The 20,366-nt window shown below is 30.3% G+C and overlaps 2 protein-coding genes across 2 annotated transcripts; one reads left to right on the forward strand and one right to left on the reverse strand.

Moving 5' to 3' along the window:
• Window positions 1-1,352: 1,352 nt before the first annotated feature.
• LOC108319600 (copper transporter 6) lies at window positions 1,353-2,094 on the reverse strand. Its single transcript, XM_017550786.2, has one exon. It carries the CDS (start codon window positions 1,940-1,942, stop codon window positions 1,484-1,486), a length of 459 nt encoding a protein of 152 aa, XP_017406275.1. The 5' UTR covers window positions 1,943-2,094; the 3' UTR covers window positions 1,353-1,483.
• A 15,750-nt stretch (window positions 2,095-17,844) lies between these two features.
• LOC108319602 (UDP-glucose iridoid glucosyltransferase) lies at window positions 17,845-19,790 on the forward strand. The gene is made up of 2 exons (XM_017550788.2): window positions 17,845-18,366; window positions 18,652-19,790. Exons 1-2 carry the CDS (start codon window positions 17,889-17,891, stop codon window positions 19,527-19,529), a joined length of 1,356 nt encoding a protein of 451 aa, XP_017406277.1. The 5' UTR covers window positions 17,845-17,888; the 3' UTR covers window positions 19,530-19,790.
• The last annotated feature ends 576 nt before the right edge of the window (window positions 19,791-20,366 follow it).

The following is a 20,366-nucleotide window of genomic DNA, read 5'->3' on the forward strand; positions in this document are numbered from 1 at the left end:
AGGCGTAAAGGTAAGGAATGGTCATCTCTGGGATGTTGACGAATGTCCCATTGCTCTAGTTCCTGGTGGACCAGTACGAAGCCGTGTCATTGAAGACGAGCTCGAACTAGCCTAGAAGGATGGTTTCTCAACTGTAGGGTGTAAAGCCCCTGGGAAGCACAATACTTTTCACGTCAATCTTTACTCTTTCACAGTCAACTTCTAATTTACTAACACGTCAGCATAAATACATTTATAAAATAACATGTTAGCACGGTTTTCTGCCAAATCATTAAATTTTTAACACTGTTTGTTTATATTTAACAGAAGGGACTAATTTGACTCAAAATTTTAAAAGTGATCATTTCAAACACTTTTAAAATAAGAGACTAAATTGAAATTTATCAACAAAACTGGAGACAAAATTGACTATTAAATCAATTATAAAAGAATTTGAGGTTCTAAAATGATCCGTATAAATGAACATAATTTATTAGTGTTTTTTCTTGGTATTTTTATTTCATAAATTCCGAGTGACTTTTTAATGATTGTCTCCCAATAAAACAATCTAAAGCTATTTTCTTTTTTTAGAAATGTGTTGCTTTTATAAAACTCTAATATCAAATAAGAAGTATTAAATCCAAAGTATTAATATAGTAGCTTTTGATTTAAACATAACAATACGATAAATTTATTTCAAACTATCTCTCACTCAAACTTTTGGTTAAATTAAAATATTCTTTTGAAACCAGTGATAAAAATATTCTTCTCTTCTCTCTTACCTTCTATAATATTTTCAAAAGACATTTTTCTTGGAGAAAAAAGAGATATCTTGGAATACAATAACACTATTATAGTAAATAAAATTGACAATGGCAATAAAACTAGTTGAAAATGGTATATCTGTTTATATACGGCACAAGATGACGAAAATAAAACCAGCAATATCTGTTTTCTAATAATTTTTTCCCATGCCCGTTAATACTCATATTTATATTTAATGTTGATATTAATTATATTTAATGTTGACGTGTTATATCAAGTAACATGCCAAAAGAAGATATAAAATGAAAACAGGTTATTTTATTAAATAATAAAATTATCGATGGCAGAAAAAAGTGTATCTTTTATACCACAGTAGAGATAAAGAGGGAGATGGGAAAGATAATCAAACACTAATAAAAAAACAGTGAAAAAATTGTTTAGATGCTACTTACTGGGTGAAAAAACTCACAAGTTTCAATGGATGGATAGAACAGAATCATCCAAAATAATAAAGGTGTGGTACCACCATGGTTGTCACCATCGTTGATTCCAGTGGTAGCGTTTGACGCCAAGTGAATAAACAAACACAAAAATAAACAACATTTGCATAACCACAAGTACTCCAATGTAATTTAGATATCAACACAAAAAACACCTCCAGTTTCATTACATATGCAAATGTTACAGCCAATTAAGAAAAGGGGGAAAACTTAAAAAAAAAACATAGAAGATAATCTAATCAACAAGAAACTGGAGGAAGATCGAAACCCTCGTCATGGGGCGATTTGTTGAAAGCGAATGTTGTAATGAGAAACCCCAAGGTCTGACCTAGCACAGCAACCAAGAAAACACCACCGTTAAAAGACATGATTGAAAGCATAACCAGATAAGCGAGACCAACCCTGAAAGCGAACAAGAGGGTCTTGAACAGACCGGCCGCGACATGGTTTGAACCGGGTTTGATGAAACGGGTGTGCGAGAGCAGCTGCACGAAAACCGACATGACGAAGACGAAAACGAGGGCCAAGATATACATATCCGATTTGCCTCCCGGCCAGTTTTGGAAGAGAATATCAGTGTCTTTGCCCCAGAAGAAGGTCATGTGCATCATCATCTTGTGGTGCATCATGGTGCCCATGGTGTCGTTTGCGGTTGGCGGCGACGCCATCCCTCCCATCCCGTGCATGTGTTCATCCATCTAAAGCTTAGGTTTTGGGATTGATTTGTGAGTGTGAAGAAGAGAGAGATGTGGTTGAGTGTGTTGGGAGAATTAAATGCAATGGAAGAAAGTAGTACAACAGTCTGGTACTACATATTATCACTCTATAACCAAACGTTATTTCAAATTGTACTGTAACACTGCAATTTAATTCATTCCATCTTAATTTAATTTAATTAATTACTTTTCAAAAACACAAAAAAAAAATTTGTTTATTTCCCTTTCTTTGTCATTTAGAAAACAATGTATAACTGATTCCAATCTATATAAGAATAAGAATATTAACAAAATATGATCCGGTCAGGTATATTTTTTCTCTCTTATATAACTGATTAAATAAATAAAAAACATAATTTTTCTTCGATTTTAAATTTGAAATATAAACAATATTTTTCGACAAATTCAACCTATCTCGTCAAAGCCTTAAAAAATATTAAAAAGTTTAATATAAATTTGTAGATTTATTTTAATTCAAATTTTAGTTAAATATCTAGATATATTGATAGGACAATTTTTTGAAAAAAAAAAATCTCTAGAGATAGGATTTAAACATGATTTGGACTGGGCAATGTTGCGGTGATTCTTGACTTTACGTGGACGTGAAGGGACCAACGCTATGCGTGCAATTTTGTATCTACTCACAGAATTATTTATATTTTTCTAATTTTACATTTATGACGTTTTTATTTCTAAAATATGTGTGTTCTTTACTATCAGAAGATAAATCTTAGGCAGTTTTTTTTACTAAAAAAGACAAATTTATTTCAATATCTTCTACCATTTACTAGAAATGCATTCCCCTTGTTACTAACGAAAAAACCAAATACGTTTATCTCTCAAAAATATTCTCCTTTCTACATAAGATAAAAATGGTTTCAATAACTTCGACTCCTAAAAAGTATTAACTGTTCCCAACAAGAAAATTCTTTTTTCACATTTAAAAAATATTCTCCATTATATATATATATATATATATATATATATATATATATATATATATATATATATATATATATATATATATATATATATATTAATTATGTTTTTGACTCCTAAATTATAAAGGTTTTTAAAACTATTTTAAAGTTTAATCATATTAAGTTCTTTTACTTAAAAAATGTATAAATTCTAATTTTGGATTAAACAAATAAAATTTTTTCAATAACTTCAATTAAAAAAAAGCATTAGCTTTCTTTTTTCAATAAAAAATATATTTTTCATATTTAAAAAATATTCTCTATTTTTTAATTAATTATGTTTTTATCCCTATCTTTTTTTAATTTCAAAGCACAATAACCATTGGTTGTTTGATATATGTTGTCTTTTAAATTACACATGTTGGATTTTTTCAGGTTTTCGTTTCCCTTTTTATTTTTGTTCTTTTTTTCTTTCTCATATTCTCCAACTACCTTCTTCTCCCTTCTCACATCCATCTTCATCTTCCTTTCCCTATTTTATCATCTGAGCTCAGAACGTTGTCGTTGAAGCTGAGAGCACTTCCAGCACCACTGCGTCATTTGCCGCAGGCGACCCCATTTTCTTCCTCTGATGCTAATAGCGAGAGGGTTTATCCATTCCCTTTTTCACCCAGCATGAGCAGCACCCAGCCACAACGTTCTGGAAAATGAGAGATGTATTGGGGTGCATGGGAGGAAGGGTTTGTTTATGTAAAAGAATGAGAAGAAGAATCAGAGGTGTGGGTTGAATTGAAAAGTCAAAGTAAAGGAGAAAAAGAAGTAAAAAAGTTAATTAAATGGTCGTGGGACCCACTTGCAAAGTAGGTGATGGTGTGAACCTAGTAATTACAGGTGGTCTGTCAAAAATTTTGTTTTCTTGGACAGGGTTGTGAACCCTTTTGGTTGATTTTATACATGAGAATGCGTATAAGTTTGTATTGTGCACGTAAATTATGTTATTCTTTTGTAATTTTGTTCAACGTGTTAGCTTTTTGATACGACAATAAGTTTGAAGAGTCGGGGAGACAAGTCTGAAGTTACGATGAAAGTGACTCGAATCGTCTGTTATTGAGAACGGGTTGTGACGACGAAATGCAAGGAAACGACATTGGTTTATGAAAGGCCTGATTGTGATGTATTCTTCTATCTTGAGATATGACGTTATGGATTGTTATAGTCTGTGTGTAATGTGTTTATATTGTGTTATATGATATGATATTTTTTGTTGTTCATCCTTACATCTTGTGGTTGTGGTTCCACCTATAATGATCGTACTTGTACGAGAGTGAATGGTAATACAATGATGCTGGATTTAAGTAAAACTTGTCGAGGTTTTTATGTTGTTGCTTATTTTTTTATTTTTTACGTATATTTGATTTTGGTATTTTAAAGAACAAGTAAGATTTGTTTGTTTGTAATGTACGACATAAGTTATGTTTATTGTTTTGCTTCCATGTTTTTAATACTAATAAAAAAATTGGACAAGAATGTTTTATACAATTCGTACTATGTGATTATTTTCTTTATATTTAACATCCTATTAGGGATATCATAGAACCAGTATAAAAAGTGAACTTTCTATACTTGTATATTGGTAAAAATTGAAATAAAAATACTTTTCTAGCTAATGTGCTCTATGTGATAACCCTTAAGCATAATAATACTAGCTTAAGCGTAATAAAATAAATATATTAATAAAATAAATATATTGTTAATAAAATAAAGATAATAACAATAAATAAATAAAAATAAATTTATAAACACCTCACCAATAAAGTAATAGTAATAATAAATAAGCAAAAGATGAGATTATAAACATCTCACTAATAAAATAAAAATAATAAGAATAAATAAATAAAAATAAAGACACCAAAGTAAATAAATAAATATAAATAAACAAATATAGATAAATGAAATATATAAAATAATAAATATTTTATTTCTCTTGTCTTAGAAATTCTTTTAAAAGATGCAATGATGGATGATGACGTAGATGAAATAAGAAAATAAAATTTGGATTTTGTCAATTTTGTCACTTTAGCAAAATAGACTTATTAAGTATATGAATTAAATTCTATTAAAAAAATAGAGTTAAATGTGGTGTGAGTTTTGTAAATAAAAGTAATATTTTTACGTATTTATTTTTCTAACCGACTTAAATTAGTATTTTTACATATGTTACTTTTTTAACATGTTTAAAAATGTGTTTAAAAATGTGTTATTTTTACATATGTTACTTTTTTAACATGTTTAAAAATGTGTTTAAAAATGTGTTATTTTCACATTTTCACTTTCATTTGCTAATCCTATAAAAAAAATTCACTTTTCAACTTTTCACTACTCCATTTAGTCTTAACAACCACCAGCAACAACAACATTTTTCCGGCAACAACAACATTCTTTCAGCGACAATATGATTCTTACGGTAACGACAACAACAACAAATACAATGAATCAATTTCTTTGTAGGTGAAAGATGTCCATATTATGTTTTAAATGATAGGTTTTCTTATAAAAGTGAAATGGTGGGTGTAGAAGATGAGTAGATATAAAATGGAATTAGAATGATAAGAAAAAAGAAGTTTTCGAAGAAAGATACATTGCACCATAAAATGCTTAGAGATATTATACATTTGTTGGCTTCTTTACTTACACAAAGGATGCAGTTCTCCTCACAGTGTTTCTGCAATTTTAGAAAATATGGGTAAAAAAGAAGTGTGAAATTGTGAAGGGGAGAAGATGTTTCGATGAGTGATGAGTAATCTAGGTCAACTTAAATAATTCATAAATCAAATTGTAGACAAACGTAACAAATCATGTATAATGGTACATGAGATTGAATATATAAAACTCTTGACCGCAAACATGGAAAAACAATCAATACACTTCATCCTAAAACCAAATAGTTGGATAAAGAAAAAAAAAACAATTAATTTATTATTAATTGTTGTACGAGTAAAGCAAAGAGTGATTGTATTTAATACCTATCAATTTCTTTATATTTTTTATAAGACAATTGGTAAAATAGGAGTATATCCTCGGTAATATATGTACTTGCACAACATAATCCAATCTTTCGTTTTTTTATCAGTATACTCTCGGTCTTTTCATTTTAAAGCTTAATTTATAATTATTTAATTTTTTTTAATAATATAATTAGTTTACGATATTTGAATATATATATTTTTATCCAATACTCTCGGTCTTTTTTGTTTTTTATTTAAAGCTTAATTTATAATTATTTAATTATTTTAATATTATAATCAGCTTATAATATATATATATATATATCTATATATATAATCACTATTTTTATTATTTAATAATTAATTTTTTTAATATTATTTATTGTTGAAGGTCAGTTTTACCAAAGCTTTATTTTTTCAAATTTATGGCAATTACTTACATGATCATTTATCTTTCATTGTAGGTAGAAATGACAAAAAAAATATGCGGCCACAGGTATTTGCGGATAAAATTCGCGACATGTAGTTATTATTTGCGGATATTTACTATTCGCGAATAACGGGTAGTTGGTATTTTAATACTTGTTATCTGCAAAAAATATTAAAAAATTAATTTATATATTTTAATTAAATTTAATTAAAAATAAAATAAAATTATATTTTATTAGGTTAAATTTAATTAAAATAAAATTTTAACTTATATTATATTATATATAGTTTTTGTAATTTTATTTACATTTTATTTCAAAAATGTATCAATTTTTTTTTGTAGGTATTCGCAGGTACCAACGGGTATTTTCTAAACAGATACTCGCGCGGATAGCGGGTCGAGTAGCAGGTACAATTTTATAGACGGGTCGAGTTGCAGGTAGGCATTATCCATGCCCGACCCGACCCGTTGTCATCCCTAATTATAGGTTTCATTGGCAACTAATATTGATCATTCTAGAAGATTGTGTTGTTGTTTGGTTTTATTCTCTTCACAAGAAACCGAAGAACAAACTGAAGAACTTAATTCAAGGATAATGATACAACTTTTATATCATCTAACAAGTACATAGCAATTATGACTAATGTGTAGAGTTGCGGGTGGCATAAACATTTTATGTCAAAGGAAGTTCAAATTATATATCCTATGGTGAGATATCATTTAATTCTTAAATTAATTATTTTGTGTACAAATTATACAATATGAATTTTCCTTTCTTTTATTGTAGTGCAATAGACATATTAGTTCATGGGAATGTGGGTACTACGTGATGTATTGGATCAAAGTTATAATCTAAGCAGGAATTTATGATAGTTGGACAACGATAAATACTTATAACTAATGCATGAGTTCTATGATTTTAGGTACGCCAAACATAATAACATTGTTTGTTTTAGGTGTTCAATGATTCATCACCAATATTATAGGAGATCATTGTCGAAATAACACATGAATGACAAGTTACCTTCTACAACGTGGAGATTAGATTTTGATTAGGTGTTGTTTAAGTTTTGATTTGAGTTATGTTTATACTTAAAAGTTTAAATTAGACTTTCTCTAAACTACAAATTTTAAGTTAAACATCTTATTGTTTATTTTGATTTTGGAACTCTTTAGGTTTTGGATTAATGATTAAACAAATAAAATAAAATAAAAATATAGTAAATTTAAGTCTCTTATGGTCACAACAAACTTAAATTCGTTGAACAATAACATACTTAAATTTAAAGTTTGTGGGTCAATAATAAACTTAAAATTTTAGTTTGTTGGTCAACAACAAACTTAAAATTTAAGTCTGCGTAATCTAAGTCTATTGTAAAACATACTTAAAAAAATCCAAAATAACAAACTTAAAATGTTTGTTTTGTCATACTGGGTGATGGATGTAACACCCCGAATTTTTGGCGCTACATCGACAAAAATTTTCCGTACAAAAATAAATGTAGAAATTTTGAAATTTTAAACTTCAACATAGACAGAAAATAGTACATTATTTATTACAATCGATTCTTCCGAAAATAAAATGTCCACATAGTCAGGATCGAAATAAATTTTTAAAACACTAAAATCACAATCCCAAGTCTTCTATCCCATCTCTCTTTCGACCTTTATGCATGTTCAAAAGCGTCAGCCATCGCATCTGTAATAACATCTGCTCTCGTATAACATCACGCATTATACGATCATCGCATTCACATGCACACACAAGCAAGGGTGAGCTAACAATTCAATACAATAACCATACCCCGATACCAAACCATACTATACTCACTTTACTAGATCAAATTACATAAACAAATATGAGTTACACAATATATATCAAACACCAAATCAGAATGCATACACCAATATGCATCATGCATACACCAATATGCATCATGCATACACCAATATACATCATGCATACACCAATATGCATCAAACACCAAATCAGAATGCATACACCAATATGCATCACGTCCATCCATCCCAAAAGTCATACAAATTGACTATATCGCATACATTCACATATTTTCCACATAAATCACATCATTATAATTCACAATCATGTTCAGATGCATAAATTCAAATCTAATAAAATCCAATTATTTCAGAAATCATACAAACTGAATATATTCCAACAAGATATATTACACAATAATTTAACAGTACATAATCTGTTCAATAGGATTTAAGTTAAAAACTTGTCGAGTAGACTTCCAGGAAAGAGAGGTGCGTCACCATGGACAACTTAAGTACCAAATATTTCCTTAGCCAAAGCGTTCCTCAACTAGTTTTTAACAAATTTCTTATTTACAGATTTAAAACAACAGCATATAATATCAACACCGAAATTTAATATAGATATAAAAAAATAGAAATTAAGCAATATTGAGATCCCTGAGAAGATACGAAATTAATATCTATAAATCTGTAACTCCGATTTCAAATCTGAATGGTCACAATAATTCACTATTTGTTATAAACTACATATTAAAATTTCAGGTTGATCCAACGGTTAACTAGATAGATATTGAGGTTTTACCGAGGTAACTCAGGTGCAGAATTTTAAGTGGTTTTTTGGTTATACTCAAAATGCGGAACTAATTTCCCTAAGCACAGACATTTAATTTCAAATCTGAACGGTCAAAATGACTTAATATGTCTTATGAATTACATACTAAATTTTGGGCTCAATCTAACGGTAAATGAAATATATATAAAATTTTTACCATGATAACTTAAGAACAGAAATATAGTGTTCATCAGATTTTTCAAAACTTAAAAATTATTTTCTCCAACCATAGACTTTAAATTAAAAATCCGATCGGTCAAAGTGTATTAATATATCTTAGGAATCATATATAAAATTTTCAAGTTGATCTAGTGGTCAAATGAGTCATAATATATATTTTACCGAGATGACTAAGTAACAGATCTACAGGGGTAATTAATTTACTCAAACATGCAGGATTTATTTCTCTAAGTACAGACTTCTAATTACAAATCCAAACGGTCAAAGTGAAGAAATAGGTCTTAGGATTCATATATTAAAATTTTAGTTAAATCCAACGGTCAAAATAATTAAAAGAAAATTTTTACCATACTAACTCAAAAATAAGAAAATTATAATCATAAAAACTAAATTTATATAAGTGAATAGATAACTACCATTACCAAAATTTTAACATACTCATAACTCATATTCATTATCATAACATAGATAAAAATCATATACAAGAAGGATTAGCTCCCCTTACAAAATATATATATATAAAGTGTACCCCAACCCTTCATAAAACTTATACCCAATATAAAGCTATACACATGCAAAACATTTAATAAAGTTATACCCCATGCATTAAACATATCAAAGTTATACCCCATGCAACATATATATTAAGCTATACCCCAAATAAAACATATATCAAAGTATACCCCAACCCAATATCAAAGTTATACACATGCACATATATCAAAGGTATACCCCAACTCTTCATAAAATGTATACCCATGCATTTTAAAGATGAAACTAACACCATTACCTCATGCTATCATACTCCATAGATATACCCCTTACCTACAACAACTAACATTTTTCATGGTCACTCCCCCTTACATGCATATACTTATTCCCATCAAATATAAACAAAGAAAAGTAGCCCCCCTTACCTCTTAAATGTAGAGAATCTTCCAATGGGTTCTTTGATGTTAAAACTCCTCCACTCTTGTTCCTCTAGTCTTCTACTTCTCACTCTCACTTCACTTATGATAATAAAAATATGTTCTTTCTCCCCCCACTTTCATGTGTGCAAAGGTGCTTTTAAAGGCTAGAATGAATACCTTAGGATGACTAATGAGACAAATGAACCCCTCTCAAGAGACCCAAAAAGTCTTGGCCAAAGAGTTAATATTCCATATCAACCAAAAATGCACCAAACAATAAGGAAAATAAGGAGTAATAATACCAAACAAAGGTGCCAATATTTCTTCTACAAATTTATGTAACCCCAAAAATAACCTTATACCAACCAAGAGTATATAATACAATTTAGAAAAAAAAAGAAGAAAACAAATAACTCTAACTTCCCTTAAGTAACCAAGGCATAAAAAAATTTAAACTTACCATCACATTTCCTATTCATGTACCATGCAAGGAAGGAGTTAAGAAAACTAAAACCAAAGAAGAGAAAACTTCTCCTCTGCAGATTTTACGTGCACCACAATATTTTCTCTCTTTCATGCAAGATATGGGACCCACATACCCACCAACCAAAAATGTGAAAACAGTGGGAATCGAACACAGGGTCTCAATTATCCTTTCCACATGCACCTACCACTAGGCCATTATCTTTTTTGCTGACAATATAATGCGAACAACACTATCTAATCTTGTTTTATGCATTTTCGAGGATTAAAAATATTCATTTTCTTAACACGTTTTACACACCCGTAATTAAATATTTTGGATAATTAACTAAAATAAAACTTATTTATATTTTTCTATTCATTATTATTACTAATAATAACGCTAAAACTTACTTCTATTTATTAAAATATATATTTTTCATGAGTCTTACAATGGAGAATTTAGGTATAGAAGAAGAATTGATATCTTGAAGAGAAAACATGTTAGTATTTATAGAGTAATGAAAAAAAGAAATAAATGTAGAAAAATAATAAAATATAGGGAAATAATTAGATAAAAATAATAAAAACTATAGATGAAGTAATTAGGTATAAAATAATAAAATAATATAGTTAAAATAGGTTGAGCTTGTCCAAAAATTTAAAAATGAAAACCATAAAACACATTAAGTTAGTTGAATCATCAGAAGATGAGATAAAGATGTAAAATTGGTAGTTTCAAAATAGTAACAATAGTGGTGCAATCAGTAAAACAAATATAATAATAATAATAATTTTTTTTTTTACCAAATGACATGTATAGGATAACATTAATTTTGAGATGTTATAATCATCATGTCCCATGCTACAAAGATAGACTTTGCAATTTCAATGATAATGTCAGAAGTGTGGAGAATAAAAGTTAATTTAGGAAGCACAAATCTCATCTAATTTTATGAAAGTGTATTTTAGATATATTCTCTAAATACACAATAAGATTGCATTCTTCCATTTAAGAAATATAAAATTAGTTTGATAAAAACTAACAATACACAGTGTAAGAAGAAAAATTGCATTCTCCGACTCGCGATAAGTCAAATGTTCTGTCATAGAATATCTACAAGTAACACTACAATAATTTGAATTTCACACAACAAACAGTAACACTAAAAAACATTATCTCGAGCGATAAAGAATGATTATCTGATGGCCATTGTTGCAAATAAAGCATGATTATCTGATTTGAAACAAAGACTTATATTCTCTGCCACGTGAGCATTGTCAAAAGATAGAAAAGTTCACTGACTTTCATTCACACTAGAAATGAAAAAGACATAATAAGTTGAAATGAGAACATTGAAGTTACCTACATGTTAGTTCTGTTGGTGTTGTTTTTGAAATATTTTAATTACAATATTTTATATATTGTTAAAATCTTAAACAACATCCTTTATAAGAAGTTAAAACATAAAGATTTGTACAAAAATTCATTTAGATAACGTGGAGAAAGTCGAATATACTTTTTACATTTTGACTAAGGAACTCAACAGATTTGGAACATGTTATTGACCTATTTGGTACCTCTGATTGTTACAGCAAAGGATAAGAATTGAGTGGGACATGAGAGAGTTTTGAATGCATCTTATCCTTCTATTATTTTTAAATATTAGTTTATGATATCTTTTATAAATTAATTAAATGATTTGATAAATTTAACATGGTGTTTAAGCAGTAAAACCAGTAGAATGGTCCCTCCTAGGCTTAGAGACTATAAGCTTCTGGGTTGAAAGAGAAAGTTAAAAAGGTGACCATATTTAATTGCTAATATTTAGAAGAAATTATTATATATATGATCCAAAATCACGCATAATTAAAAGTACTTATAATTTATATTAACATGTTAGGTGGAATGAAAAAAAAAAATGATGTTATTTGTTAGTAAAATGATGTTGAACTTTAAAGGGAATCTTAAATCAATTTAATCACAATCTATATTCTAATGAAATAGTTTGCGTAGATTTTTAAGTTATTTAAAATTTTAAAACGTGAAGATTAATTAATCTATAATGATTGATTTTATTATAATATTTTTTATATTTTCTATCACCATAATTATTGTTATTAGTGTTACGATTTTCACTGTACCAAAATCATCATGATAATACTTGTTAAATCATCCGCATCAAAGTATTGTATATGCTTTAAGCGATCTTTATCCTATTTTTGTTCTAAAAATAAATATGGAATATTCTTTTATTTCTAAGTTCAAAGAAATATGGAAATTAATTATAGTCAGATATACATAAATTATGTGAATCACCCCTAATCAATTTAAATCAAATTAATTTTTATCACAAATCTAAAATTTAAATTTTGAAAAAATAATTATACATTATAATTATCATAATTGTAACTGTATCTATTGTTGTTGACATCATCATTGCCACCCATTGTCAGAACCATTAAAACGCACCAAAAAACCCCTCACTGTCAGAACCATTAAAATGCATTCAAAAACCTCTCTAAGCGGACGCCAGGTGTCAAGCAACGAGGATCCGAAAATCAGATAGTGGAATGCAGGTGTCAGCAGATGAGCGGACGTCCGTTTTAGGCAAAAACTGAATCTTGGAAAATCACGTCACACTCTTCTCCAAAACTCTGATCTTTCATTTCTCCTTCTTCTCTCTAAAAAGCTTTTCCTTCTCTCTACCAATTCTCACCTCTTCTCTTCTCCGATCACCGTTCAGGAACCAGTTCTACTCTTTCGGCGTAGAGGACGATCGTTTGCACCGATCAGTTTAGGATTCTGAACTGGTAAGTTCATCCTTCCTCCATTCGTGGGTTTTCTGTAACATGCAAACCCAAATTCTTGGTTGCATGAATTGATCCTATCATTCTGAGTATCTTTCTGGTTTTATGTTGGTTATAGTTCTTAGAACGTGTTGTAGAACGTTAAGGCCTCTGTTAGAAGGAGAACTCTAGTTCGTATCTGTGAACGTTCGACTACCTTAAAAGGTAAGGAAGCTTATTTAATTTAATTTGTATGTTGTTGAAATGTTTGAACGTTCGTTATTTGATTGAATGAATTGGATGCATGATGGTTGATATGATTGCAGTACATGAACGTTCGTTTATTTAATGAGTGGAAATGAAATATGACTAAGTTATGTTATGATGTATGAAATCTCTATGTTTGAGTGGTATGAAATATGAATGTATAAAGTTGTGAAACTATATGTTAATAAATGAGTTGGAATATAAATGATCATGATATGAATTTTCCCTAAGAAAGTATACGTTCGTTACTTAACGGTCCTTGACCGTTCGATTTTCTAGTGAATTTGGTTAGTGGTGGATTCTATCATTTGGAAAGAATCCTATTTGAGGACGAGCGTCTGCATTTCGAGTCACTATGCTTGAGCATTCGGCCAAGTATAGTTGTGTCTCGGTGTCCTGTTATAAATATATATATATATATATATATATATATATATATATATATATATATATATATATATATATATATATATATATATATATATATATATATATATATATATATATATATATATATGTATGTAATTGTATATTGTAGTTATTCGTAAACATTATCCCAATAGTATCTAGGTATAATTACCAAGCCTCTTCTCTTTCAGTTTAGTAGCATTTGGTCTCATACCAAGTGTTCGTCCTAAACAAGTGTTTGATCTTACACTAGGCACTCGTTCTATCTCCTTAAGTTAAACTTCCTAATATGAGCGTTCGTTCAAGCTCTCTAGGGCTCACTCACTATAGTTTTCAGTCTTTGACTGACATTGAGATTTCTTAATACTAAATTCAATTAATCTAAGTATTCACAAGTGTTCGGTTTCTTCATGTGAATCATTATAAGCATTAGTTTCGAATGTCTTGAAATATCCTTATTCATTGGTTTCATTTTGGAGTCTTCGTTCTTGGTCTGGTCTTTTTGATGTTTAATTGAAATTCTCAAGAGTCAGTTCACCTAATTGGCTCAATGTTGTAATTGACGTTCGTTCCATTAGTTTCTGGTGATTTATGATTGTATTCGTTATCTTTCTCAACCCGATATCAACCCCTTGACCTTAAATCCACTCTTAACTTTGAGATCTCTCGGTCTCGCTCTACATGTTCGGTCTAGTTCTGAGTTTGGGTTGAACGTTCGATATTTATAAATCTCATGAATCTTTGTACGAGTTGGCTAAAGGAGATGATTATTAATGAAAGATGAAGAAAATATGATATGGAAATGTTGTGGATTATAGACGAGCGTTCCGAGGAGGAACGACTCATGTGTGAATATTGGAATTTGTAAAGTATGATTATGGGTAAGCTAAGCTGGCTGTTCATCTTGATGTTCCGTGAATACTCGTCTTCACGTAGAGGAGGGTAGGTCATGTGTGGGAACGGCAGGAGGTCTTAGTCCTTAGGGTTACTTTGGACAGATAGGGCTAACCTCGGGTGGCAGCTATTGAGGGCATCCCAGTTACTACATCACCCGGGTGCACGAACGCCTATAGCTACATAGATTTCATACAATCCGGACAGTCAGTCTAGTAATAGGTTTTTGTATGATGCGTATGTTGAATTTATCTTGTGTGTTGATGGTTTGAAAATGTATGTTATACATGAATTAAATTACATAAGCTTACCCTGTGTTTTTCTTATGTTGTCTTGTTATGTATGTCTGTCTTGTCGTTGCAATGATCATCCGTGTGGATGTGAGCAGAAGGGGACGCGCTGTTGGAAGATGCGCTGGAAGAAGAAAATTTGGTAGAAGTTGAAGTTAAGACCGAACAGTAGAACGTTCGGTCAGTAGTTTAGTTTTTGTAGTGAGGTGGTCGTTCGATCACCTTCCCCTTTTTGTTATGTTTGACGATCGGTATATTGTTTTGTAAAACTGTTCGGATAGTTTGTACCGCTGCACAGTTTAACTTTGTAACTCTTTCTGTAAGGCCGTTCGGCCAGAACCGTACGTTTTCTAGTGTAAGACTGAACTGAAATATTATTAAATGTAATTATTCTATTATATAGTTTATTGCTGTATTTTTGGGATGTTACACCCATCAATACATTGTTACTCATTTTAATAATTAATGTATTACTTTTGGCTGCTGTTATTATTATTCATATATTGTTATATATAATAAGTAATTTAATCGTGCATAAAAAAAGTAATATATTATTTTTTAGATATTGATATTCTTATAAATATAGTGTCCAATAAGTATAGTAAATTTACAACACGAAGTGTAATTTTTTTAGACTAACAAAATAAATAGATTTTAAAATAATTAGTTATATGAATAAGTCATTCTTCCAAAAGTTTCAATCCAATGACTTTAGCTACATTCATATGTTCGTTTTTTTTTATTAAAGTCATACTTGCAAGTATATCTTCAATTTTTCTTTAAAAATTGTACTTTGAAAGAAAAAAAAACGTGCAAATATAACAAATGAAATAAATAAATAAAACAGAAATAGTACATGTAAACACAACTTTAATAAAAAAAAATAAAAAGTCGTGCACAACTTTAACATAGTTGAAAAGAAAAGTTTAAAGTTATATCCAAGAGTATAACTTTTTCATTGTAACCTCTCCATCATTATTTCAAAATCTACATACTTTAATAACTTAAAAGAAAATAACATTTGTATGGTAAATTTCTTGAAATTTGAGAAATTGTTGTTAGTTTTAGCTATTAGAGGTTGTAATTAGGTTCCTCGGTTGAATTTTCTACTACACGTGGTGAACCTAATTTCTATGGCTATTAAAATTAACTAAATGAAATGTAATTTGTAAAGGTTTGAGTAATCATACTTTTACGTACATTACATTCATTTCATAACACATTATAAGAGTAAATAATCATAAAACAATAATTTTTTCTATTTATAAAAGGTAAAAAATTAAAACATATTAATACTTTAATTTGAATCACATATTCGTGTTTAACACGTATATGTGTTCGATATTTTAAGATACATAACCCATACTTATCAATAAGTATTAATCTATGAAATAATAATATTTTTATAATTATAATATTTTATGTTGTTAATATTTGATAAACGATTTTAATTATTCATATTTATCATATTTTTAAGAAAATATAAACACTTTTCGATATTCATATATTATATATTGTATTTTATTATTTTAAAATAAACGTATGGGTGTTCTATAACCATTCATGAATCTTTTCGTGAATATTAAGAAAAAGTAATGAAAGTATTAAATATGGGTGTAAAAAGATTGTGACAAAAACATGATATTCTAAAATTTTACGATAATGATACTTTGAAAACATTTTTTTTACAACATTTTAACATTATTTACATGTTATTCTAAAATTTTAGGATAATGATACTTTGTCAACATTTTTTTTACAACATTTTAACATTATTTATATGTTATTCAATAATTGGTTCAAAATTACTCCATAATCAATAATAATAATCATAAATATCAACATGGACCAATCACATATACGTAGATAATATTAAAATATTATTAAAAAGATATTGTCAAAATATGATTATTCAAAGTTTTATACCGTATGAACGTAAGGTGATTGTTGTGTGTTCTCTGTCAGCATGGCTGGAAAGCTCTACGAGCAATAATGGATACAGAAATCCTCGTCATATCGCGAACATCATTATGAAATTAACAAAAGTAAGGAAACACCCTTTACTTTTAAAGGAAAACACCTTAATCAAAGTAATTATGAAGGGCTAACTAAGTCGGTGGAAAAGATGATGAAACCAAATGGAAAACAGACACCTGGAACACCAGAAAGAGGAGTTCATGTTCACATACATGCATGTAAATTATATTAATTAAGATTGAAAGCCAAATTAATTAATTAATTATATGAATTAAACGGTTATAGGATAAGTACTAAAATGCCCATGTAAGAATTTTGTTTTCCAAACACCTCTCATGAGACAGAGGGTCAAACATTGGGTAAATATGGGATTGATGTGACCAGAACTTGAATGTCAATGTCGTGTACAAGGTCTTTAAATAAATGAGTCATGATGCTACTTGTACCAGTCTAGATGGCAACAACTCAAGACTAGGTTTGGTCAAATAATTTTAATGAGTGAATAACATGAGTTTTCAGAGTCGTACACCTTCATAGCATAGGCTCGTTGAAACCAAGGTGATAGGTGTTGCGTGTCAAAACCATTATGTGGAATTCGTAATTAAAGTATCGAAGTCGTTGATTACAAGTCAATAAAGAAACTGAAGGGACAATGTTTTCACTATGTGAAAGATACATGCCCCTCTCAAATTGTTTATAAGGAGGTACTACCCATATGTTTCTTCACACCAATTTCATAGACACATAGTAGAACACAACACTCTTGTCCGAGTTAGAAAAATGATGGAAATTCAAAGGCACCGTTTGGTTCTAATAACACCACCATTTCAGGGCCACTTAACTCCAATGCTTCACCTAGCCACCGTTCTTCATTCAAAAGGGTTTTCCATAACGGTGGCACATGCCCATTTCAATTCCCCCGATCCTTCTAATCACCCTAACTTTTGTTTTCTTCCCTTGTTCTATGGTTTATCCGACACTCACATCTCCTCCAAGAATGTTGTAGATATTACAGCAACCTTAAATACAAGGTGTGTGTCTCCAATCAAAGAGGCATTGATTGATCAGATTGAGAAAGCAAATATAAACCATGAAAAGATTGCTTGCGTCATCTACGATGGATTAATGTATTCCATTGATTCTGTGGCCAGAGAACTGAAACTACCCAACATAGTCCTCAGAACCACCAGTGCTACTAATTTTCTCACTTATCATACATTTTTGCAGAGACAAAGCAGTGGCTGGCTGCCCTTGCAAGGTATTCATCATTATAAACTCCTATGACTTTGCCAAATGATATGTAATTGATCTAACGTGGAAAATAATTGAATTGATTTCATGTTAAAAGTAGTATTTTGCATAAACATAGATAGAAAAAACTTTCAGTAAATTGTAACTCTACATAGAAAAATATAAAATTTGACTTTTCTCCAAACAATGATTCCAAAATTTAAAGAACCAATGAAAAGAAACTCTTTTCCCTTTGTCGATGAGCACCATGGTTTTAGTGGTAACGAAACAAGAACTACCACGTTGCATGCAGATTCTATGTCGTTGGACTTGGTGCCAGAACTCGAACCACTCCGATTCAAAGACCTGCCGATGTTCAATTCGTGTGATATCCAGAAACAAATTGCTAAAACAGTGGCAGTGAGACCTTCTTTGGGTGTTATCTGCAACACAGTGAATTGCCTTGAAGAGGAGTCCTTGTATAGGCTACACCAGGTGTACAAAGTCAGTTTCTTCCCCATAGGCCCTTTACACATGATTGCCGAAGAAGATTCTTCTAGCAGTAGCTTTGTGGAAGAAGATTATAGCTGCATAGGTTGGCTCAAAAAGCAACCAAAACAATCGGTGTTGTACGTGAGTTTGGGGAGCATAGCTAGTTGGGAAGAGAAAGAGCTGACAGAAGTAGCTTGTGGCTTAGCAAACAGCAAGCAGAAGTTCCTTTGGGTTATTAGACCAGGGACAATCAGTGATGTTTCAGAATGGCTAGAATCACTGTGTAAAGATGTTAGAGTGGCAATAGCAGAAAGGGGTTGCATTGTGAAATGGGCACCTCAGGGTGAGGTTTTGGCAGACGAAGCTGTTGGAGGGTTTTGGAGCCATTGTGGTTGGAACTCTACGTTGGAGAGTTTGTGTGAAGGAGTGCCAATGATGTGTCAACCTCATTTTGGAGATCAGAGGGTAAATGCAAGGTTGTTGAGCCATGTATGGAAGGTAGGCCTAGAGTGGTCCAATGTCATGGAAAGGAATGAAATAGAAGTGGCAGTGAGAAGATTGATGGTGAATTCTGAAGGAAAAGAGATGAGGCAGAAAGCATTGAAACTCAAGAATGAAATTAAGATAGCTGTTAAAGATGGTTCTTCCTATGATGCCTTAAATAGGTTAGTCAAAAGTATCTTATCAATGAATCTCTAACTTCATATTAGTGGGATATAGCTTTAGGGCATGTAAAATCACCTTCAGTATAGCAGAGTAGCAGCTGTGAAGTAATTAAGAGTGAAAAAGTTTGAGTTGGTTCTGTGATGATGGAGATGATGGGGATAAATAGCTACGTATGTCCAACATCCAATTCATCGTGTTTGTATGGATAAACTCCTATTTATTATTTTATTATATTTCTTGTGTAATTAATATGATAAGCTTCTTATAAATTAAAATTAATATTTGTTCTTACAATAGAGATTAGATATAATCAATATTTTCATAAATTTCATTTGAATTATTTTTTATCGTAAAATTCTTAAAAGGCATCACTTGTGTCAGACCCACTAAAATCCACTCAAAATCCCGTCTTATTGAATTACACGTGTCAAGGAAGGGGATCTGAAAATCAGATAGTGAGAGGCAGGTGTGAGCAGCTGAGTGGCCGTTCGGCTTTGACGGTAGGAGTAAAACTCAAAGTTTTTAAAATTTCACGCCACTTTCTGCATGCACCCTTCTTCCCCAGATTTCTGAAACTTACATTCTCTCCTCCTTCTCTCTAAAAAGCTCTTACTTCTCTCTAAGGATTCTCATCGTTTCTTCTTCCGATCATCACTCAAGCATCATTTCCACTCTTCCGGTGTCAAGGGCTTTCGATTGAACCGATCGGTTTGTGAAGCTGAGCTGGTAAGTTCTTCTCTTCACTTAGCCGTGCGGTTTCCTGGAAGTGCAAACCAAGTTCTGGTTTCATGTGTTGATCACCCTTCTAAATTGAGTGGTTCTGATAGTGTTTTGGTTTTTACTTGGTTTAGTTTTGGAAATTGTTAAGCG

Source organism: Vigna angularis, chromosome 5 (assembly GCF_016808095.1).
Source record: "Vigna angularis cultivar LongXiaoDou No.4 chromosome 5, ASM1680809v1, whole genome shotgun sequence".
NCBI classification, from domain to species: Eukaryota; Viridiplantae; Streptophyta; class Magnoliopsida; order Fabales; family Fabaceae; genus Vigna; species Vigna angularis.

Excerpts from the sequence above, each read along its gene's own strand:
- LOC108319600 (XM_017550786.2), bottom strand. The coding sequence starts at position 1,942 with ATGGATGAACACATGCACGGGATGGGAGGGATGGCGTCGCCGCCAACC.
- LOC108319602 (XM_017550788.2), top strand. The coding sequence starts at position 17,889 with ATGATGGAAATTCAAAGGCACCGTTTGGTTCTAATAACACCACCATTT. Across the intron at positions 18,367-18,651 it reads TGGCTGGCTGCCCTTGCAAG|ATTCTATGTCGTTGGACTTG; the intron begins GTATTCATCATT and ends CGTTGCATGCAG.